Source organism: Amblyraja radiata, chromosome 38 (genome assembly GCF_010909765.2).
Source record: "Amblyraja radiata isolate CabotCenter1 chromosome 38, sAmbRad1.1.pri, whole genome shotgun sequence".
In the NCBI taxonomy this organism is placed as follows: Eukaryota; Metazoa; Chordata; class Chondrichthyes; order Rajiformes; family Rajidae; genus Amblyraja; species Amblyraja radiata.
This window is the reverse complement of record NC_045993.1, coordinates 5,290,147-5,312,990: the sequence shown is the minus strand read 5'-3', so window position 1 is coordinate 5,312,990 and position 22,844 is coordinate 5,290,147. Positions and strand designations below refer to the sequence as shown.

The 22,844-nt window shown below is 47.6% G+C and overlaps 1 protein-coding gene across 3 annotated transcripts in view; it reads left to right on the top strand.

The window, feature by feature from the left end:
- ubn2 (ubinuclein 2) overlaps positions 1 to 22,844 on the top strand; it is a 43,595-nt gene extending 20,751 nt beyond the window's left edge. The window contains exons 10-18 of one of the 3 annotated variants that reach the window (XM_033013495.1): positions 1,899 to 2,012; positions 7,816 to 7,959; positions 9,832 to 9,882; positions 10,837 to 10,879; positions 12,731 to 13,763; positions 13,797 to 14,416; positions 15,649 to 15,910; positions 16,750 to 16,830; positions 20,964 to 22,844. In XM_033013495.1, coding sequence (XP_032869386.1) covers positions 1,899 to 2,012; positions 7,816 to 7,959; positions 9,832 to 9,882; positions 10,837 to 10,879; positions 12,731 to 13,763; positions 13,797 to 14,416; positions 15,649 to 15,910; positions 16,750 to 16,830; positions 20,964 to 21,016 — 2,401 coding nt within the window. In that variant the 3' untranslated portion in view covers positions 21,017 to 22,844. Of the gene's footprint in view, positions 1 to 1,898; positions 2,013 to 7,815; positions 7,960 to 9,831; positions 9,883 to 10,836; positions 10,880 to 12,730; positions 14,417 to 15,648; positions 15,911 to 16,749; positions 16,831 to 20,963 lie in introns of all 3 variants that reach the window. The other 2 variants (XM_033013494.1, XM_033013496.1) reach the window with 2 other exon arrangements.

The following is a 22,844-nucleotide window of genomic DNA, read 5'->3' as shown; positions in this document are numbered from 1 at the left end:
GCTGCCCAAAGCTTCAAATAATAGGTCATTAAAGTCTTTATGAAAGAACTGCAGATGCTGGAAAAATCGAAGGTAGACAAAAATGCTGGAGAAACTCAGCGGGTGAGGCAGCATCTATGGAGCGAAGGAATAGGTGACGTTTCAGGTCGAGACCCTTCTTCAGACTGATGTGGGGGTGGGAAGAAGAAAGGAAGAGGCGGAGACAGTAGGCTGTGGGAGAGCTGGGAAGGGGTGGGGAAGGAGGGAGAAATCAAGGACTACCTGAAATTGGAGAAGTCAATGTTAATTAAATTAAACAAGTCTTGAGTGTTAAAGGACTGGGGGAAGTTACAATGATTTAAGTCATTGGTATGAAAACTGAGATGAGGATTTCAAAACCATTTGCTGTTGGACAGAGAACAGTCAGTGAGTTCATGGATGTCGGGGTATGAACAGGTCTTTTACAACAAAGAATGCACCAACCCTTCCTGGGTAGCACAGTCTTTGACCATCCACAGAGAAATACGTTCAATGATTAAAAACCTCATGTCTGACATAAAGATCACGGTTACCTGGTTCACAGTAATTGTCACCTCCGTTCTACAGAGTCGTACGATGTGTAAACAGGCCCTTCGGCCCAAATTGTCCACATCGACCAACATGCCCAAACTACACTCGTCCTAACTGCCTGCTTTTGGCCCATATTTCTCTAAACCTTTCCTATCCAGGTACCTGTCCAAATATCTTTTGAATGTTGTTATTAGTACCTACCTCAACTACCTTATCTGGCAGCTTATTCCGTATATCCACCACCCTCTGTGTGAACAAAATTACCCCTCAGGTTCCTATTAAACCTCTTCTTATAGGTAATACTCTCTAAAGTAGGAGGAGGGGGGGGGGGGGGGGACCTGGTCTGTGGTAAGAGAACTATTTGAGTCCTGAAGCATTAACTGACGGATGATGTGTGACCTACTGAGCGCTTCCAGCATTTTTAGCCTTTATTTCTGATTTCCGTCATTTGCAGATTTATTTTTTTTGACGTCCATGCATTGACCTTGTCATTGACCTTTAGTCATTAGCTGGAGTGGGTGCCTGTACCTGTACGAATAATGCAGATCAGCTTCTGTAACGGCAATCTCTAAACTTTTAATTACCGTTATTTTACTACTCGGGGATGTGGTGGAGATATAGTTTACGCACGAACAGATAGCAAAAAACAATCTTCCACTCGTTGTTTCTTGCTTAAATTGTCTTTTATTGATGTAATACAAAACAAAAAAATAATTCATAACTTTTCGTTCTAACTAACTGTTTCTTCCGTGTGACGTCTCGTGAACATGAATTATTATACAATTATTTATTGTCATTTGAACCTCAAATGAAATTTGGTTTCTGCAGTCATACAACAAGAAAAGAACCAAGACACACAACCAACACAATTTACACAAACATCCATCACAGTGAATCTCCTCCTCACTGTGATGGAAGGCAAAGTCTTGTCTCTCCCCTGTGCTCCATTCTTCTCCCGATACACAGTTAAAAACAATATAAAAACCACAACAAACTATACATTCAACGGGACAAAAATTTTTTTAAAAAGACAGACGGACTGCAGAGGCCGCTGCCACGAGGCGGCGCCCAGAATGTGATCGTGGTAAAAACTGCTGTCCTCACCATCCCTCGAGGCAAACTTAACTCTAAATCTCTGAGTCTGCGCTAGCCTCTCCAGATGTAGACACACCCCTCTACATATCAAATCCCACCTACCAGCGTACATACAGATAAGAACTAGAAATATCTATAATATTCTGACTTAAGCATAAATGGCTTCTACAGCTTCTCTCCTTGAATGCACCTGCGATGAGGGGAACGGAAGTCACTTCCCAGCCCCCTCAATGATGTCCTTGTTCTCTCTTCAGGATGGCATCTGAAGAGGATCGGGATAAAAATGGATCTGAAGAGGAGGACGATGATAAGCCAGGGAAAAGGGTGATGGGACCGAGGAAAAAGTTTCTTTGGAATGATTATGTCAGGTATGAATTCTATGAACTGGGAGGTTTCTTTGCAATTTTTGGGGATATGATACGATAGAACTTTATTTATCCCAGGAGAGAAATTGGTCTGCCAACAGTCATAAAACGCAAACGATACATGAAACATGAAATTAAAGTGGCAAGTGGAGGGTCCAGGATTGGGGATGTGCAAAGAGGAGAGTTCGTTTACCCCATAAACAGAAGGGGGAGAACAGTTGTACAGTTAGGATCAGAATGTACATAGAAACATAGAAAATTAGGTGCAGGAGGAGGCCATTCGGCCCTTCGAGCCAACACCGCCATTCATTGTGATCATGGCTGATCGTCCCCAATCAATAACCCGTGCCTGCCTTCTCCCCATATTCCTTGACACCACTAGCCCTCCATCTCCAAAGAGGTCTGAATGAATATATCCACCAGTTAACGGGACTCTTCATTTCTGTGTCAGAAGTTTGTGGACTCAAGTGCGAGTCCCTGGAGTATTGAAGAAACGCAGTGTTATCAGATTGGTGTGGAATGGGGAATGGATGTGGCAAGCAACATGGAACCTTGTAGCTCCCTCTGGACCATGATCCAACCATTACACATCAGACCATCGTCTCCCACCTCATTTCCTTGGAAGATCTGCCCTCCACACCTTCCAAACTTGAAACAACACCTCGTAACTCAAGGACGCACAGGCACACCCTGACTTACGTAATAGATAACTTACTTAACTCGCACGTACATAAGCAATTCTTTAAACCCACTGATGCCAACCCGGCCTCCGCATCTCCGGAGATCCCACGTGGTCTCTGCGTTGAATAGTAAATTTACGAACACACAGTTTAAGGTGAAGGGGAAAAAAGTTAATAGGAACCTGAGGGGTAATTTTTTCACACGAAGGGTGATGGGTGTATGGATCAAGCTGGCTGCCCGAGGAGGTAGTTGAGGCTGCGACTATACCAAGATTTAAGAAACAGTTAGACAGGTACATGGATAGGACAGATTTGGAGGGATATGAACCAAAAGCAGGCAGGTGGGACTAGTGTAGCTGGGACATGTTGGCCGGTGTGGGCAAGTTGGGCAGAAGAGTCTGTTTCCACACTGTATCACTCTATGACTCTATCCAATCTCATCTTCAGCAGACTTCCCTTTGTTCCATCAATTCCACTCCCCACCTTCTCTGCTACCTGAACTAAATTGTTCCTCTTTCCCAATTCTGATGAAGGGTTCCAGACTTTCTGCGTTCATTGTTTCCCATTCCACAGATGTTGCCTGATCTACTGAGACTGTCCGCTGCTTTTATTTCAGGTCGCCAGCATCTGCAGTTTTCCCCCCGTATTTTTCCGTACTTAAAATTCAGCTGTCTGGCACTCACCCAGTAAAGGATTAACCTGAGCACTCACCAAACATATCCACGTAGTCAGGAATGTCAATTCTGCTTTAATTGGCAGGGTGAAGTGTATTTTTTTTACATTTCCACTCGCTCACAAGCTGTTAAAGTCAAAACTGCTCTTATATTAGTATCGGGCATGTAATCTCCATACTTAGTTGCTGCAAATAGATGGGGGTGAGCCTACTGCCATTTGTAGTGTTTTGGTTCAACTGTGTGGCTTTCAAAGGTAGTTCTGATTTACCGTGAGTGTGACTGGAATTCCTCATAGGCGTGACCAAGCAAAATAGCAAAGGACACTAAAGGATGAAGCAGTTAGGTTTTTATCAACTCTGACCTCAATGTGCAATTGTTAATGCTAATATCATTTTATTTAATTTCAGATTTTCTAAGAAAAATCTTAATTTAATTGACAAATTACATTCTAAAATTTATTCCCCCCCCCTGTAGATTATCTAGATTTGCTCACTTCCTATCCCATTATGATTAAACAATTTTTGTTACTTTCGTAGCATGTTCTATTATGGCTGCTTTTTATTTTAACATTTCATCTTTTGTTGCCATGTTTTTAAATTAATCATTTCTGAAAGAACCTTGTTTAAAAATGGCTATGATAGAAAATTCCATAAATTATGACAGGGATGATCAAAGGATAGAAACAAGGAACTGCAAGTTGTGGTTTTCACAAAAGGACTAACTCAGCGGGTCAGGCAGCATCTCTGTAGAACATGGATAGGGGATGTTTTCGGGTCGGGACCCTTCGAGAGGATGATCTGATACGTCAAGAGGATTTGATAGGTTAGATGCAGAGAAACTTTCTAAAGACCAAGGACTGGCATGTTGAAAGATCTCACCCAATTAGGAAATAATTCTCATAGGACATCTGATCATCTCAAAAGGATATTGGGGAAGTGAAATTTTGAAGACAGATTAGAAGAATTTTGTTGGCTAAGGGAATCATGAATACCAACAGATACATTATAGATAGACACAAAGAGCTGGAGTAACTCAGCGGGACAGGCAGCATCTCTGGAGAGAAGGAATGGGCGACGTTTTGGATCGAGACCCTTCTACAAATACATTATGTTTGGTGTAGATTATTATTGTCACGTGTACCGAGGTACAGTGAAAAGCTTTTAGTTGCCTTCTATCCAGCCAGGGAAAAGACTACACATGATTACAATCAAGTTGTCCACAGTGTACAGATACAGGATAATGGTTTTGATGTTTAGTGCAAGATAAAGCCCAGTGAAGTATGATTAAAGATAGTTCGAAGGTGTTGGGAGGACCAGATTGCTCGCTAGTTGGTGATAGGATGGTTCAGTTATGTACAGATCAGGTATGATCTGATTGAATGCTGAAGCAAGCTCACGGAGTTGATTACCCTGATGTTCCTATAGCTCTGGATTATGTTTTGTGTGTGAACCCACCATTTCCCACACATGATTATTTCTTTTTATCGTGCTGTTTAATTTGCCGCGACACCTCTTTTAGAAACACCAGCCCATTAAACTTTTTTTATTTTTAACCCTTTTCATGAGTTCTGTTTGTCTTCCACTTCATATTGTTCTCCATTTTCTCTTCTGCTTTGTCTCTCCCCACTGTTTGCAAGCTCATCTCCTTCCTCAATCTCAGCCCCGTCGTTACCCCAGATCCAGCTCAAACATCCAACGTCGTCCCCCGTCCACCATTGCCATCATGGAAAAGTTCACCCCAACTGCTTTGTACCTCAACGTGTCTGTGACCAGTTTGCACGTCCCTGGGCTTGCCCCCTACCTGTATAGTTCCTCATAAACCTTCACAGAAGCCGAGTGTATTTGCATCGGTTTCTATTTTTACGGCATCTGATGCAATGTGTTCAACGAAACCGCCGAAACCGAAACTGGCACGTTGCATAATTCGGGCAACGTATATTTTTCTTGTCCAGAACAACACAGCTGCAGCCATTGACAAATATATCTGGAACATAAAAGTGCTTCCTGTTATTGGGTCACTTCTTTCTTTTGGAACTCCTCATATATCTTTAGAAACATAGAAAATAGGTGTAGGAAGAGGCCATTCGGCCCTTTGAGCCGCTTGACTTACTTAGCAGCTTGAGTGTACACTGGATGAAATGGAAATACGACTGTACAAACTACATCCACCGAGACAACATAGATTCTATCTAATCATTTGTTAATATTTAAGAGGACAAATAATCATAATCGACATGATGTGGCGGTTCATGATATAGGACAGCGTTGAATGTGTTAAGACACCGATCTTCAAGGTTTAACTGATGTAATTCCAGTTTATGGTGATATGATATACCATACATAGATACCATCTATGCAAACTCAAATACAATGGATAGAGCAATGGGAAAGATACAATATAGTTCCCAGCATTGTAGCGCAACAGTTTCTTGGACAACGTCAAATGCCCTCAATAGGGTGGAAATGAACTGGACACAACCCTAGCTTATAGAAGGTCCATTCAGATAACTGCAACTCCCGTTACACTGGAATCAGCCAATTTTCCCAGTCCCGCCTGCAACTGGTCCAAAACGCCGCAGCGAGACTCATGACGGGCACCCGAAAAAGGGACCACATCACCCCGATCCTGGCCTCTCTCCACTGGCTCCCTGTGCGGTTCCGAATAAATTTCAAGATCCTTCTTTATGTTTACAAAGCCCTTAACGGGCTTGCTGTTTTTCTGAGGCAGCGTGAAGTGTCGATAAGAGTCAATGGTGGGAAGTGTGGTCTGTGTGATGGACTCGGCTACATCAAAAGTCTGCTTACCCACCACACCACCTCCAGGTCCCTCAGATCGTCCGACTTGGGGTTACTGAACATCTAGGCATAATCTCAGGGGCGACCGCGCCTTTGCAGCTCCTAGACTGTGGAACAGCATCCCTCTTCCCATCAGAACTGCCCCCTCCATCGACTTAAAAGTCGAGACTTAAAACGCATCTTTACTCTCAAGCCTTTCTTGACGTCCTCTGAGGGAGGGCTATATGTATGTATTTATGTACGTACTTAATCTATGAACCACTGTTGTATAACGTTAGTACCTCCACCAATGTAAAGCACTTTGGTCAACGAGAGTTGTTTTTTAAATGTGCTATAGAAATATGCTAGAAATAAAAATGACTTGACTTGACTTGACTAGATAAGGGAGGGGAAGAAGCTGTTCCTGAGTCTGGTGGTGCAGGCTTTCATACTTCTGTACCTTCTGCCAGACGTGAGCAGGGAGAAGAAGGAACGAGCAAGGTGGGACAAGTCTTTAAATACGTTGGCTGTTTTTCTGAGGCAGCGTGAAGTGTCGATAAGAGTCAATGGTGGGAAGTGTGGTCTGTGTGATGGACTCGGCTGCATCCACAACTCTCGTGGTCGGGTAGAGCTGTTCCCAAACCATGCTGTGACGCAACCCAACACAATGCTTTCTGTGTTAATCTGTAGGAGTTTGTAAAAGTCACGGGAGAGGTGCTGAATTTCCTCAGTCCCCTCAGGTAATAGAGGTGCTGGTGTGCCTCCTTGGCTGTCAGTCAGGCTTGGCTGTAGTTCCTCACCTAGATTTCCCCAACACTATCTCCAAAATAAGTGACCACCTTCTTCCTCTTCTTTCGTGTCTATCTTCCATGTTTCAAACGTTGACATCGCTGTCATCTTCCGTCCTGAAAAGGACGCAAGCTTCCGTCGACAATCAGTGGGATCTATCGCCTGTTGCCATAGATAATAATATAATAATAATAACTTTATTTATAAAGCACTTTAAACAACCGCAGTTGCCACAAAGTGCTGTACATGAGAACTCATGGACAAAATGTTATTACAAACCATTAAAAACCGTAAAACGAAGGACTAAAAAACAGTAAAAATTAAAAGACATTAAAAGCACTAAGAACAGGAGCAATGTCTCAGCCAGTGTCGAAAGCCAGAGAATAAAAATGAGTTTTTAGGGAGGATTTGAAGATGGACAGTGAGGGGGCCTGTCTGATGTGCAACGGCAAGGTGTTCCAGAGTGCCGGAGCAGCAACAGAAAAGGCTCTATCCCCTCTGAGCTTCCGCTTAGACCTTGGTACCTCAAGGAGCAGCTGATCAGCTGACCTGAGGCACCGGGCAGGAGCATATAGGTGGAGCAGCTCAGAGAGGTAAGGCGGGGCGAGCCTTAGATGATGGTGGTAGCAGAATTAGCTGGGGATACTTCCAGTTTCCAGCCCCCCCGCGACGTGGACAATGGACAATAGACAATAGGAGCAGGAGTAGGCCATTTGGCCCTTCGAGCCAGCACCGCCATTCAATGTGATCATGGCTGATCATCCCCAATCAGTACCCCGTTCCTGCCTTCTCCCCATATCCCCTGACGCTTCTGCTATGGGGCCACAAGTGACCCGGCACTAAAGGAAGAACATTCCATTAACAATCTCCTCATCACTGTTCTCATCAGGGAATTGCTGTGTAATCTGGTGAAGATAAAACTGGGATGTTACGAACTGGAGCAAAATAAATCGCAGTCGGCAGAGGATTATCTGAAGACTTTCATGGAAACCGAGGTGAAGCCCATCTGGCCAAAAGGTTGGATGCAGTCACGGTAAGATATGTTGGGGGTTTTTTTTGTCATTTTTCGCTCCTCTTACATGGAACAGTACAGCACAGGAACAGGCCCTTCGGCCCACAATGTCTGTGCTGAATATGACGCCAAGTTAAACTGCTCATCTGCTTATACATTATTTATATTTCTCTATCCCGTGCACTTCCATGTGCCGATCTAAAAGCCTGCTAAACACCACGATCGTACCTGCCTTCACCACCACACCCAGCGATAAGTTCCAGGCCCCCACCGTCCTCCTTGTGAAAAAGAAACTTGCCTGCACGTCTCCCATTAAACTTTCCCCTCTCACCTTAAAACTATGCCCTCTAGTGTTGAACAATTCCACCCTGGGAAGGAAAAGGTTCTGACTGTCATTTCATCGTGAAGCAAGGCCAAATGATTAAAACAGTGATGGTTCTCTGAAATATTTTTCTTTGTTTCAAAATTAAACTTTCTTTGCAATAAAACACATGCGATGTAAAAGCATAGCGCAAAACCCTGAACGCATTCTTTGGTCCCCACACATTCAATATTGCCGTGTTGTACTCAGTGGTGTTAAGAGTCTGAGAATTACTTTTGGCACTGAGCAGGTAGACAAAAATGCTGGAGAAACTCAGCGGGTGAGGCAGCATCCTCCTTCGCTCCATAGATGCTGCTTCACCCGCTGAGTTTCTCCAGCATTTTTGTCTACCTTCGATTTCTCCAGCATCTGCAGTTCCTTCGTAAACATTTAGCACTGAGCATTTGTTAGGGATTATTTTCATTAGTCTGTTTCCTTTAATGTAAGAGTAATGAGGCTATTGGGAGGCAAAGTTATTTCAGGCAGTGGTTTACTTGCTTGAGAAAATGGATGAACATTTTTGTAAACTGTCGGTGCTATAGAATCGACGCACGAGGTTAGGGTAAGGAGGGCCGCACTCTTATTTTTTAAGTGCAAATCTGTTTTGACAACCACTATTACACTGTGTTCCCCATTCTAAATTGCTAGCTGTCATAAATAATCTCCCCTCTCCTGATTTATTGACCCTTCTGCCTGTCGGCACTATTTCTCCCTTTCAATGTCATCATTTGGAGGAAGAGAAATCTGAAGGAGGGTCTCGACCCGAAACGTCGCCCATTCCTTCTTTCAAGATTATTCAACTTGACCCATTCAAGATTATTCAACGTCGCCCATTCAAGATCATTAACTTGAAACATTGACTTTGTTTCTCACGCCACATGGGCTTATTTATTTATTTATTTATTATTTATTTGTTTATTTATTTACTTATTCCGAACAAGTAATGACAATAGTAACAAAATCGAAATTATCAAACAATTGGACATTACAATCAATATTTACAAAGCAATGAAAAGAACAAAAGCAAAGTTCCAATGTGTCTGTACAAGCTCGAAAAGGAGTGAGAAGAAGAATAACTTATTAAATCTCACCCCTTTTCCCCAACACTTCTACCATGTTTAAAAATCAATTAATTAATAATAATAATACTACCCTAGGCAATTTCCCATAATACCTACAGACATACAGTATATATACATACAACTATTATGCACATACAAACTTCATATCTGAAGTACCCAAACATAAGTAAACAATAGTAAAGCAATAGATAAACATCAACCCCCACATGCTTCCTGATGTAGGGAGAGTTCCCAGCATTTTATTTTTTAATGTTACAAAATGGATGCTGTTCTGAGGTCAGAATTAAACGATCTTGAGTCGGGGGCGGGAGGAGGTTTTATTCTGCTGCAGTATTTTGTTGAAATACCAAATCCAAGTTCATGTGGGTACGTACCCCTTGATGCCCTCAAAATGTTTTTTGGACCTGGTCAGATCAAGGACCTTTACGTTTAATTTCTGTTCTATTGCAGGATACTGCTTAAAGAGAGCAAGAAAGCCCATAACCATCTAACCGCCACACCGTGAGTAAAACTCAGTGGTTTTTATGAACTGTTTTCCCTCCTTCCACAAAGACAGATCCTAGAATATGTATTGCAGGCATCTGCAGCTGTGCTGAGCCCCAGAGTTGAGCCTGGCTTTGCATGTCTCTGTACCTATGAAGGGTGAACTGGGGTAATAGTAAATTGGCTTGTACACGCTTGAATTTAGAAGATTGAGGGGGGATCTTATCGAAACGTACAAAATTCTTAAGGGGTTGGACAGGCTAGAAGCAGGAAGATTGTTCCCGATGTTGGGGAAGTCCAGAACAAGGGGCCACAGTTTAAGGATAAGGGGGAAATCTTTTAGGACCGAGATGAGAAAAACATTTTTCACACAGAGTGGTGAATCTGTGGAATTCTCTGCCACAGACGGTAGTTGAGGCCAGTTCATTTGCTATATTTAAGAGGGAGTTAGATGTGGCCCTTGTGGCTAAAGGGATCAGGGGGTATGGAGAGAAGGCAGGTACAGGATACTGAGTTGGATGATCAGCCATGATCATATTGAATGGCGGTGCAGGCTCGAAGGGCCGAATGGCCTACTCCTGCACCTATTTTCTATGTAATGTCTCCAGCACCTTCAAGGTCGGCTGCAGGAGGGATGTTATTTTGCTCCAGGATATCGAGCGGGCGGGCCGACGGACTTTGAACAGTGGCGGCGCCCTCATATATAATCTATGCAAAATTAATTTAATTTTGCAGTTGCATACGTGACACATACAGCACCATTGACTATTGAACATTAATCCTTGTAGAATACTGAGAAATTATGCCTGTGTTTTATTATGTTTGGTGCAGGCATAACCAAAGAAAATGACGATTGTCTTTCTCTTTCAGATGGCAATTACATATTCCCTTTTAGATTTTCAATGGTATTTATAAAATGTTGATTGGCTTGTTGCATTCAAGGACCTTTCTTCACTGTCTTTCCTTTTCTAGAGCCAAGAAGAAGGTTATACTGGCACCGAAACCAAAAGTAAAGGTGAATCCTTCTATTTCCTTTTGCTCTGCTTTATAGACAATAGACAATAGGTGCAGGAGTAGGCCATTTGGCCCTTCGAGCCAGCACCGCCATTCAATGTGATCATGGCTGATCATCCCCAATCAGTACCCCGTTCCTGCCTTCTCCCCATATCCCCTGACTCCGCTATCTTTAAGAGCCCTATCTAGCTCTCTCTAGAAAGCATCCAGAGAACCTGCTTCCACCGCCCTCTGAGGCAGAGAATTCCACTTTACTTTCTTCAACTTTACCTGGGACATGGTTAATTAGAATACATCCCCAACCTGGAATGACACCTTTAATTAAGTAATTTCGGCTCTCTAAGCTTGAGAATAGAAAATGGATGTCTGTAAAATCGAGGCAGGAATAATCACCTCTTTCCAGTTGTTTAAGAAGGAACTGCGGATGCTGGAAAAATCGAGTGTAGACAAAAATGCTGGAGAAACTCAGTGGGTGAGGCAGCATCTATGGAGTGAAGGAATAGGTGACGTTTCGGGTCGAGACCCTTCTTCAGCCCGAAACGTCACCGATTCCTTCTATCCAGAGATGCTGCCTGTCCTGCTGAGTTACGACAGCATTTTGTGTCTACCGAAGGCTATTATCTGTTCTGCAAGAGGTATTTTGACTTTTGGGCGGGAGTCAAGGTACTCTGACAACAGTGTGTGTGGGAAAGATCTGCAGATGCTGGTTTAAATCGAAGATAGACACAAATTGCTGGAGTAACTCAGCGGGACAGGCAGCATCCCTGGAGAGAAGGAATGGGTCTGAAGAAGGGTCTCGACCCTGGTGAGTTACTCCAGCATTTTGTGTCTATCTTCGAATTAAACCAGCATCTGCAGATCTTTCCAACACACACCCATTCCTTCTCAATCAATCAATCAATCAATCAATCAATCAATCAATCAATCAATCAATCAATCAACCAATCAACCTGAACCACTACACCAGGCCTGGACCACTACACCAGCCCTGCACCACTACACCAGCCCTGCACCACCGCACCAGCCCTGCACCACCGCACCAGCCCTGCACCACTGCACCAGCCCTGCACCACTACACCAGCCCTGCGCCACCACACCAGCCCTGCACCACTACACCAGCCCTGCACCACTACACCAGCCCTGCACCACTACACCAGCCCTGCACCACTACACCAGCCCTGCACCACTACACCACTACACCAGCCCTGCACCACTACACCAGCCCTGCACCACTACACCAGCCCTGCACCACTACACCAGCCCTGCACCACTACACCAGCCCTGCACCACTACACCAGCCCTGCACCACTACACCACTACACCAGCCCTGCACCACTACACCAGCCCTGCACCACTACACCAGCCCTGCACCACTACACCACTACACCAGCCCTGCACCACTACACCAGCCCTGCACCACTACACCAGCCCTGCACCACTACACCAGCCCCAGCTCCCTCTTCCACACTCACCACCGCTCCCATGTCCTCCTACCGCTTACATCAATCAATCATCCTTTATTGTCATCTTGCAAAGCAACAGTTGTACAGTGCAAAATGAGAAGACAAACATTTCACACATAATAACAGTAAAAACAATCCAGTCCCTGATGAAACAGTATATATAAATAGTTAAAAGCAGGTAAAACAGCAACTTTAAAATACAGTAAAAACAGTCATTAAAATGTCCAGGGCAGCTGATTTGAGTGGCCAGTGCCAGAGTTATTAAAATGTCAGTGCAAAGCCGCAGAATCAGGTGACTGTGAGTACAGAGATGCTGCCTGTCCCGCTGAGTTCCTCCAGCTATTTTGTGTCTAGTCTGTGCTAACTCGTTGCACTTTTCATTCAAATAGGATTCAAGCCCAAAGAAAGAACAAAAGCTTTCTGCTCCTGTGGATGGTGGGCTGAAGGTGCTGCCGATGATCAGTGTCATACCGATCAGCATCTCCAGTTCCAGTTGTACGCCAAACCAAGACACCATCTGCTTGGACGATTCTCTGGATGAGGATCTGACCATTAAACCCCCCTCCTTGGAATCCGTGTCGGATGCTTTGTCTGTCTTCACCAAGATCACCAGAATCGTAAATAATTCTGTCCCGGCCACACCTCGACCTCAGCAGCTGATGATGATGAAGGAGGATAAGAAGGCCGTGGTCAAGATCACACCTATGGCCCTTTGCCCGAAAGAAGCCGTGCCCAGCCCGAAGGTGGTGGTCGCGCCGTCTGCGAAAGAGGCCACGCCGTCTCCGAAAGTCAGCACGCCATCTCCGAGAGTGGCCGCCCCTTCCCCGAGGGTGGTGTCCTCTCCGTCTGCAAGGGTGACCCCGGCCTCGTCGCCGAGGCTGACCACCGCGCCCTCTCCCCGAGTGGCGACGCCCTCGCCCAGGCTGAACACCACGCCGAGTCCCAGGATCAGCACTGGGCCCTCACCAAGGGTGGCAGGCACGCCTTCCCCAAAGGCCTCCACGCTATCTCCCGTCCCCCTGAGCTTCGGCCACCTGTTTGGCCACGGGGGTTCGAGCTCGAAGAAAGCGCAGGACTCGGGCCGGTCGGGAATGACCAGCCTGATTGCCGGCTACACGGCCCCTTCACCACAGACGGTCAAAGCCTCGCCGGCGTCGTGCACGGCCAAGCAGCAGCAGCAGCAGCAGCAGCCGGGAGGAGGCCAGAGGCTGAGCCAGGCCCAGGTGCCGCTCAGCAAGTTGCAGCAGCACCACCACAACAGCCTCTCCTCCTCCTCCTCGCCGCATGTGGCCATCGGCAAGGTCCACCAGAACCCGGTGGTGAAGCTGAGCAGCTGCCCGCAGCACCTGCTCCCCGGCCACCTGCCGCACATGGCGGACAAGGCCGCGGCCGCCTACCAGTCGTCGTTCGCCCCCTCAGCCGCCGCCGGCAGCAGCAGCAGCAGCAGCAGCAGCCCCCACCTGTCGTCCCGGCCTACCGCCAGCCCACCTACCTCTGGCAGTTACATGCCCAAAGCCACGGCGGCCGGCAGCACCACCACCTCAGTGCAAGGCTTCAAACCTCCGTTCACCATGGTCAAATCTGCCGCTGCTTCCAGCCCGGTGGGGGTCGCTACCCTGTGCGGGGGCTCCTCCTCCACTGTCGGCAGCAGCAGGCAAAGTGGCGCCAAGCTGTCCGGCACCAGGCCCTCGTCTTCCCCTTCAGCCCCGGCCGCCCCGGTGAAAAAAACCTCAGTGCCTCAGAAACTGGTCGGGCCGCCCGCAGCCGGCGGCAAAAGCAGCGGCGTGGCCGGCGTGCCCTGCCGCGGCGGCATGGGCAACGGCAAGGGCGTTGTCATCGGCATCACCGCCGCGCCGGGGAGGAGCTGTGCTGCCGGCTCCAGCGTTCCCGTCAGCCGGGCCGGCACTCCCAGCAACCCCGCCGCCGCCGCCACGGCCAACAGGAGCAGCCCAACCGCGGCAGGCACTCGGACTAATGTGAGCGGGGGCGCGGGAAGTGGTTCTCAGGTTGCTATCAAAATGCTGCCCTCCATTCACAGACCTCCCTCTGCCTCAGGATCATCAGCTGGCATCCAGGTAAACAACCAAACTCTGAAATCGTGATTCCAGCTCCTCGCTGTCTCTGGGGTGGCTTTTGGTTAAGAGAGTGGGTGCCTTTCATGCAGACTGGAAGGCAGAACAGTGGGTTACATTTAACTGGTGTCCCCACCCCTCTCCCCCTGCTCTCTCTGCCCCCTCTCCCCCTGCTCTCTCCACTCCCCTCCCCCTGCTCTCTCTGCCCCCTCCCCTCCTGCTCTCCCCACCCCTCTCCCCCTGCCCTCTCCCCTCCCCTCCCCCTGCTCTCTCCCCACCGGTCACCCCACCGCCTCTCTCATCCTACTCTATCCCCATCCCCTCGCCCTGCTCTCTCCGCACCCCCGTCACCTTGCTCCCTCTGCCCCCGCCCCCCACCATGCTCTCTCTAGCACCCCATCCCACTGTGCACTCTCTGCCCACCTCTTCCAGTCCTTGTTCCCCTTCCTTCCCCTCACCTTCCCTTTCACCCACTGCCACCTGAGTAATCTTGAAGCCCTGTTCTGCCTTCACACAACCACCGGCTCACCCCTCCAGTGACTGGGAGTTGAGCTGGGTTCTGCAGTGTGTGTGGTCAGCATGTGCCTGCCTGGTGCCTACATACTGACACCGTTGAACAGGAGCCGGTGTCTGGTGGTCTATGGACACGAGCTACAGGTCCGTAAGACTGCTGTGTAAAACCTTTCGTCAACTTTCACCCAGAAATAACTTGTGAAAATGATTTTCGGGTGAGGAAATTTAAACAATGGACAATAGGTGCAGGAGTAGGCCATTCGGCCCTTCGAGCCTGCACCGCCATTCAATGGGATCATGGCTGATCATCCCCAATCAGTACCCCGTTCCTGCCTTCTCCCCATATCCCCTGACTCCGCTATTTTTAAGAGCCCTCTTGAAAGCATCCAGAGAACCTGCCTCCACCTGTCTCCACTGAGGCAGAGAATTCCACAGACTCACCACTCTCTGTGAGAAAAAGTGTTTCCTCGTCTCCGTTCTAAATGGCTTACTCCTTATTCTTAAACGGTGGCCCCTGGTTCTGGACTCCCCCAACATCGGGAACATGTTTCCTGCCTCTAGCGTGTCCAAACCCTTAATAATCTTATATGTTTCAATTTTAAACAATTTTTTTTTTTAAAGATTTAGGACACGGGTTGGTTGCAGTTTGTCCGCAGTTTGATCTCCGCGTTTTCAGTTTAACGTCTTGCCTGGCATTGATTTTTTTGTACCTCCCTCTCCAGGTGACTACTGGATCGACCTTGATGGCAACAACGTCACCTCTGACGCTCATGCCATCGTCCCTGAATGTAACAAATCTCAATGCGACATCTGCTTCCTTGAACACGGCGGCGGCGTTCAGCATGCTGGGCAGCCTGGTTCCTGTGTCTCTCCCCTTTCAGCTGCCGCTCAACCTGCTGAGCTTTGCACCAGAGTCTGCCGTCTCCACCACCGCCGCGCCCACTGGATCTACCTCAGTTACGTTCCAGCACAACTTCGCACAGAGTAAGTTCGCAGAGGAAGTGGGAGGAGTTCTTATTTAGTTTAGTTTAGAGATGCAGCGCGGAAACAGGCCCACCGAGTCCGTGCCGACCAGCGATCCCCGCACACTCCGGGATCTCCGCTTTCCTCCCACACTCCAAAGACGTACAGGTTTCTAGAACACTTGGCTTGGTATGATTGCAAATTGTCCCCAGTGTGTGCAGGATAGGTTCATGTGACAGGAGAAGAATTAGGCCATTCGGCCCATCAAGTCTACTCTGTCATTCAATCATGGCTGACCAATCTCTCAAGAATCTATCTATCTCTGCCTTAACAATATCCTCCGCAGCCTTCTTTGGCAATTAATTCCATGGATTCACCACCCTCTGACTAAAATTCCTCCGTCTCTCCTTCGTAAAGGAACGTCCTTTAATTCTGAGGCTGTGACCTCTGGTCATCCTGGAAACATCTTCTCCACATCCTCTCTATCCAGGCTTTTCCATATTCGGTGATTAGTGTTAGTGTGCGGGGATTGATGGTCGGCACGGACTCGAGTGGGCTGAAGGGCCTGTTTCCGCGCTGTATCTCGAAACTAAACTTAACTATCCTACACACCCACACTAGGGACAATTTACAATTTAACCGAAGCCAATCAACCTACAAACCTGCATGTCTTTGGAGTTTGGAAGGAAACGGGAGCAACAGGAGAAACCTAACGCAGTGGGTGTAGGATAGTGTTAATGTGCGGGGATCGCTGGTCGGCGCGGACCCGGTGGGCCAAAGGGCCTGTTTCCGCGCTGTATCTCTAAACTAAACTAAATGAAGATAAGCTTTCCCAATTTATTTTCCCTCTTTCCCAACAGATATTTTGAAAGGTCTGCAGTCTGGTTCTGCACAGCTTTCGCGATCGAGTGTACCAGCCCACTTACAGCAGACCTACACAGGTACCATTCCACCATGATTATGCACGGTGCGTTAGGCACCAACGGCTGTGTCCTCCGCTCCAATAGCTGGATCGTAATCTGCATGGGTGGGTGGTGGATGATGGCGGCTTCAAACATGGCTTATAGTGATCGGACATGGCTTATCTCCAAGACACCATCGCTTTTGGCTGTAGATCTGAGAGCTTCGAGCACTAAGATCACTGTCAAAGCCCCTTCATCATAGTGGCCTGGGGTTCCCCCCCCAACAAGGCCTCAGTCCCAGTGCCAAACCATGGTGTTCCATGCAGCAAAAAAGTAGCTTCCTTCCAACACCCAGATAATCGTGCAAAGATTCCTGCATCCATTAGTGTAATGTGAACATTAAAACCTTGGATTTTTGTCGCTTTACCTCCCCCTCGACTCCATTCAAGGACCCAAGCAGTCGTTCCAGGTGCAACAGAGGTTCACCTGCACCTCCTCCAACCTCATCTACTGCATCCGCTGCTCTAGATGTCAGCTGATCTATATCGGTGAGACCAAGCGTAGGCTTGGCGATCGTTTCGCCGAACACCTCCGCTCGGTCCGCAATAACCTACCTGATCTCCCTGTGGCTCAGCACTTCAACTCCCCCTCCCATTCCGAATCCGACCTTTCTGACCTAGGCCTCCTCCATGGCCAGAGTGAGCACCACCGGAAATTGGAGGAGGAGCACCTCATATTCCGCTTGGGCAGTCTGCACCCTAGCGGCATAAACATTGACTTCTCCAATTTCCGGTAGCCCTTGCTGTCTCCTCCCCTTCTCAGCTCTCCCTCAGCCCTCATGCTCCTCCTCTTCCTTTCTCCTTTCTTCTCCCCGCCCTCCCCACTCTACATCAGTCTGAAGAAGGGTTTCGGCCCGAAACGTTGCCTATTTCCTTCGCTCCATAGATGCTGCCGCACCCGCTGAGTTTCTCCAGCATTTTTGTCTACCTTCGGTTTTCCAGCATCTGCAGTTCCTTCTTAAAAACCTTGGATTTTTGTCTTTTATAAATACTAATTGAGCCACAACTGGAGTAATGTGTCCAGTTCGGAGGTCCACAACTTGGGACAGATATAACAGTGAGAAGGGGGTGTGGAAGAAAGTTACCGAGGAAGATATTGATGGAGTAAGTAAAGAGGACATGGGCTGGCACAAGAGGCCATTTAAGACTGAGGTAAGAAAAAACATTTTCACCCAGAGAGTTGTGAATTTGTGGAATTCCCTGCCACAGAGGGCAGTGGAGGCCAAGTCACTGGATGGATTTAAGAGAGAGAGTTAGATAGAGCTCTAGGGGCTAGTGGAGTCAAGGGATATGGGGAGAAGGCAGGCACGGGTTATTGATTGGGGACGATCAGCCATGATCACAATGAATGGCGGTGCTGGATCGAAGGGCCGAATGGCCTCCTCCTGCACTTATTTTCTATGTTGCTAAGAGCCAAACATAAAATAGAAGGTATTAGTTTAATTGGCAGCTGTAAATGGCCGTTGGTATACTAGGGGATACAGTGCCGTTGAGGAAATAAGTGGAATTGTTCTAAGATTTAAGATGGACATAATGGCCACCTGTGTAGTGAGAAATGTAACACGAGGGGAAAGTCTCACGTAGTGAGTGGGGAAGATTTGGAATGCACCGGCAGGCTTGGTAGTGGAGTCATATTCAACTACGTTTGAGAAAGGGAAAACATTTGCAGGGTTGTGATAGATGAGGGAGAATGAGTCTAGCTGGATTGCTCTGATATGCTGGACACAAAAGGCTGGAGTAACTCAGCGGGTCGGGCAGCATCTCTGGAGAACGTGGATAACATGGTGTTTCGGGTTGGGATCCTTCTTCAGAACCATTTCTAAAACAACAGAAGAAGGAACTGCAGATGCTGCAAAATCGAAGGTAGACAAAAATGCTGGAGAAACTCAGCGGGTGAGGCAGCATCTATGGAGCGTAGGAATAGGTGACGTTTCGGGTCTCGCACCATAGATGCTGCCTCACCCGCTGAGTTTCTCCAGCATTTTTGTCTTCCTGCAGTTCCTTGTTTCTGAATAATCTGCTTGTAACGGTCACATTGGTCTCACCCCAGGGACAGTCCTTTTATTCCAGCCATCCCTCTGCAAATCAGGACAGTTGTTTTTATTTATGACAGTAGAAGGCTATCCTTCTTCCCACTTCAGTTCATCTAAAACATCCGTCTCTCAAATCGCTTCTCAGAACTAACCAGCGACAGTTTGCTGCATTTCCTGTTTTTTTTATTAATCTGGCATTCCTCGCCAGTTATTTTAGAAGGAACTGCAGATGCTGGAAAATCAAAGGTAGACAAAAGTGCTGGAGAAACTCAGTGAGTGAGGCAGCATCTATGGAGCGAAGGAAATAGGCAACGTTTCGGGCCGAAACCCTTCTTCAGACTGATCATTCCTAGCCAGTTGTCAGCAGGGCTTCAAGGATGAATTGTGAAGGGAAGGAGCTGCAGATTGTCAATTTACATCGAAGATAGGCACAAAATGCTGGAGTAACTCAGCTGGACAGCCAGCATTTTTGGAGAGAAGGAATGGGTGACATATACCGCTGGGTTATAAGCTGCCCAAGCAAAATATGAGGTGCTGTCCCAGCAGTATGAATATTGATTTTGTTTAGTTTAGAGATACAGCGCGGAAACAGGCCCTTTGGCCCACCGAGTCCGCACCGACCAGCCATCCCCGCACATTAACACACACACAGCAGGGACAATTTACACTTATATCAAGCGAATTAACCTACAAACCTGTACTTCTTTGGAATGTGGGAGGAAACCGAAGATCTCGGAGAAAACCCACGCTAGTCGCGGGGAGAACGTACAAGCAGCACCCGTAATCGGGGATAGAACCCGGGTCTCTGGCGCTGCAAGGCAGCAACTCTACCGCTGCACCACCGTGCTACCCAGTTGGATTTCTCTAACTTCAAGTAGCTTTCCCTCTCTCTCTCTGTCCCTCCCCTACCCTCATTCTCCAACTAGTTTCCCTGTCCTCCCCCACGTTCTGGCTGCTCTCACCTCGCCCAGGGTATTCAGTTCTGTTATCCCTGTCCCCTGGATGTTCTGAAGTCTGAATCGAGCTGTGCGGATGTTGGCAGCACATTTGACGCCTCCATCCATTACTCTACTGATGTTTCAGAGCAGGCTGTTGGGAAAGTGTAGCTTGAATTGGTTTGGTTCTCTTTATGGAAAGGACATAACTCTGCAATTCTCACCGTGTCCGAAAAATACCAATCTTGCCATGGCAACGTGAGCATAAACATAGCAACATAGAAAATAGGTGCAGAAGTAGGCCATTCGGCCCTTCGAGCCTGCACCGCCATTCAATATGATCATGGCTGATCATCCAACTCAGTATCCCATCCCTGGCTTCTCTCCATGCCCCCTGATCCCTTTAGCCACAAGGGCCACATCTAACTCCCTCTTAAATATAGCCAATGAACTGGCCTCAACTACCTTCTGTGGCAGAGAATTCCACAGATTCACCACTCTCTGTGTGAAAAATGTTTTCCTCATCTCGGTCCTAAAAAACTTCCCCCTTATCCTTAAACTGTGACCCCTTGTTCTGGACTTCCCCAACATCGGGAACAATCTTCCTGCATCTAGCCTGTCCAACCCCTTAAGAATTTTGTACGTTTCTATAAGATCCCCCCTCAATCTTCTAAATTCTAGCGAGTACAAGCCGAGTCTATCCAGTCTTTCTTCATATGAAAGTCCTGCCATCCCAGGAATCAGTCTGGTGAACCTTCTCTGTACTCCCTCTATGGCAAGAATGTCTTTCCTCAGATTAGGAGACCAAACCTGTACGCAATACTCCAGGTGTGGTCTCACCAATCTTAAGGGAGTTGCTAGGCATTGAGAGAGAAGCAAGGTGCGGGACTGCAGTTGCCAAAGGGATTGGGGGGATTGCATGGACCCAATGGGCCAAATGGCTGTCTCCTGCATCATAAGGTAAGGTAGCTTTCATCTAGAGTTCCCAATCTGCTTATTATTTTAAATTGCGGTGCTGGCTCGAAGGGCCGAATGGCCTCCTCCTGCACCTATTTTCTATGTATCGTTAATATATGAATAGTTAATGTCGTGAGGGAAAGTATGAAAATCAGTTGTTAATACTCACACTTTCTTCCACTGTTCAGATGGCAACCAAAACCAGGGAGACTCTTCGAAAGTCCAACGTAAACCACAGTGACCCCAAGGAACAGTGTGAGACAGACAGGACATGTTGGACTGAAGTCTCCTGAGTGGTCCAGCTACCTCCATTCGGAGGCCTCTTCTTGCTGGGTACTCGACTGAAGGCTTTTCCCTTTTGTTATGTTTATAAAACGTCAGACCCAGAGCACTGTGTGGGGGAAAGGGAACATATTTTACCAAGTTGATTTGGAACCGGGACCTAGCTGAGCTGGGGCAGGGCAGGCAGACCTGTCCATCAGCTCCCCTGCTGACCAGGAGGACTTCAGCCATGGGCGAGGCGAGATGGCGAAAGAGGATTCCAAAGCAAAAGGTTACTCTACAAGCACAGCATTTATTCTGCAAGAGGTGTGAGCACTGATTTGGGGATGGGGAGGCTGAGGAGCAAGGAGACAAAGGGGAGTTCAAGGGCCAAGAGTGAAAGGTGAGCGTTGATGGTGGGAAGCACGATGATTGGAGGGGAGAGTTGAGGCCAGGATCCCAAACGCACTGTGGTTGGGGGAGAAGGGGGGTGGGGTGGGGGATCAAGGGACCGTGTAAAGCTCAAAGGCTTGATGTGAGACATAATCTGGGACCCGTGATGAGAGAGAGAGAGAGAGAGAGTGTGGGGAAGGAACGGGAAGGGGAGAGTGGGGATCTGAGGAGAAAGATGGAGGGGTGGCAGAGTTGAAGGTGGGTGATGAAATAGAGTGGAGACGTAGGTGGGGAAATTACGTTGGGCGGGTGACGAGATGGATATGAGAGAAGGGGAGCAGACATGGGTGAGGTGTTGGGGAGAGCTGGGCAAGGGAGCCTCAGGAGGGATAAGGTGCGGGAGGGTTGAGGTACAGAAGCATACTAGGGAAGAGGGTGGGGGGGCAGGAAGAAAGGGGGGCACATGGAGAGGTTGTGTGTTACAGGGAGAGAGGTGGCTGGTGAATGGTGTGTGGGTGCCTGGAGAGTGAAAGAGTGTTGAGGTCAAACCCAAGGGTGTGACAGGGGCTGATGAAGGAGGGGATGGGGATGTGCAGGGAAGATTCGGGCCAAATGGACTCATGGACAGCGAGGCCCAAGGAAGTTTGCAGGGCAAAGCTGAGAGTTAAATTGGGACTTAAAGACAAATGACTGTTTACTACATCTTTTATTTAATCCAATACCCAGTGAGCCTTATGTACAGAATAGCATTGAGACCTTGAAATGACATTTGGGGAAGTTTGGGTGTTTTTTTGATTGCTTATGGGGCTGTGGGCAAGGGTCGATGCCTTAACCTCGTGGGCACTGGATGTGCCCGGCATGGTGCTGACGTTCCAACCCATCCTCCAGTCGGTCAGACAGTGGTGGGAACGCCCCCCCAAGAACAGAACTTGATTATTGATATGTGATTAGCAATATTGCAGATCAGGCAGAATGTTGATTGGTAGCTGGGTGTCAGGGAGTGGGAAGAACTGTACTTACCACTTTGTGATGGGCTTTTGTCAGCCCAGAATCAACTTCCGATGTAGTTCAATCTTTCTTTTCTTTCAAACTGGGATGCATCTTCTGCCGACGAGACAGACTGTGTCACATTGACTGTGTTTAACTGCTGGTTATGTGGCTGTTCTTTATAGCAACACCAGCCTGCTTTTTTTTGGATATGGAAGGTTCCTGTACTTTATAATTGGGGCATACATACATTTCGAATGTTTGGGTTTCTTGATGTAATCTGACGAGGCGTTTCATTAATCTGTACCCAAGCACTTGCATTCCTTGGAGAAAGTTGTGGCGTTTGCTTAGATTGTACAGTGTGGTGATTATCTGATGCACACCTATAAAAGAGGTGAAACATTAAACTACATTCCTACCAGCTTTAA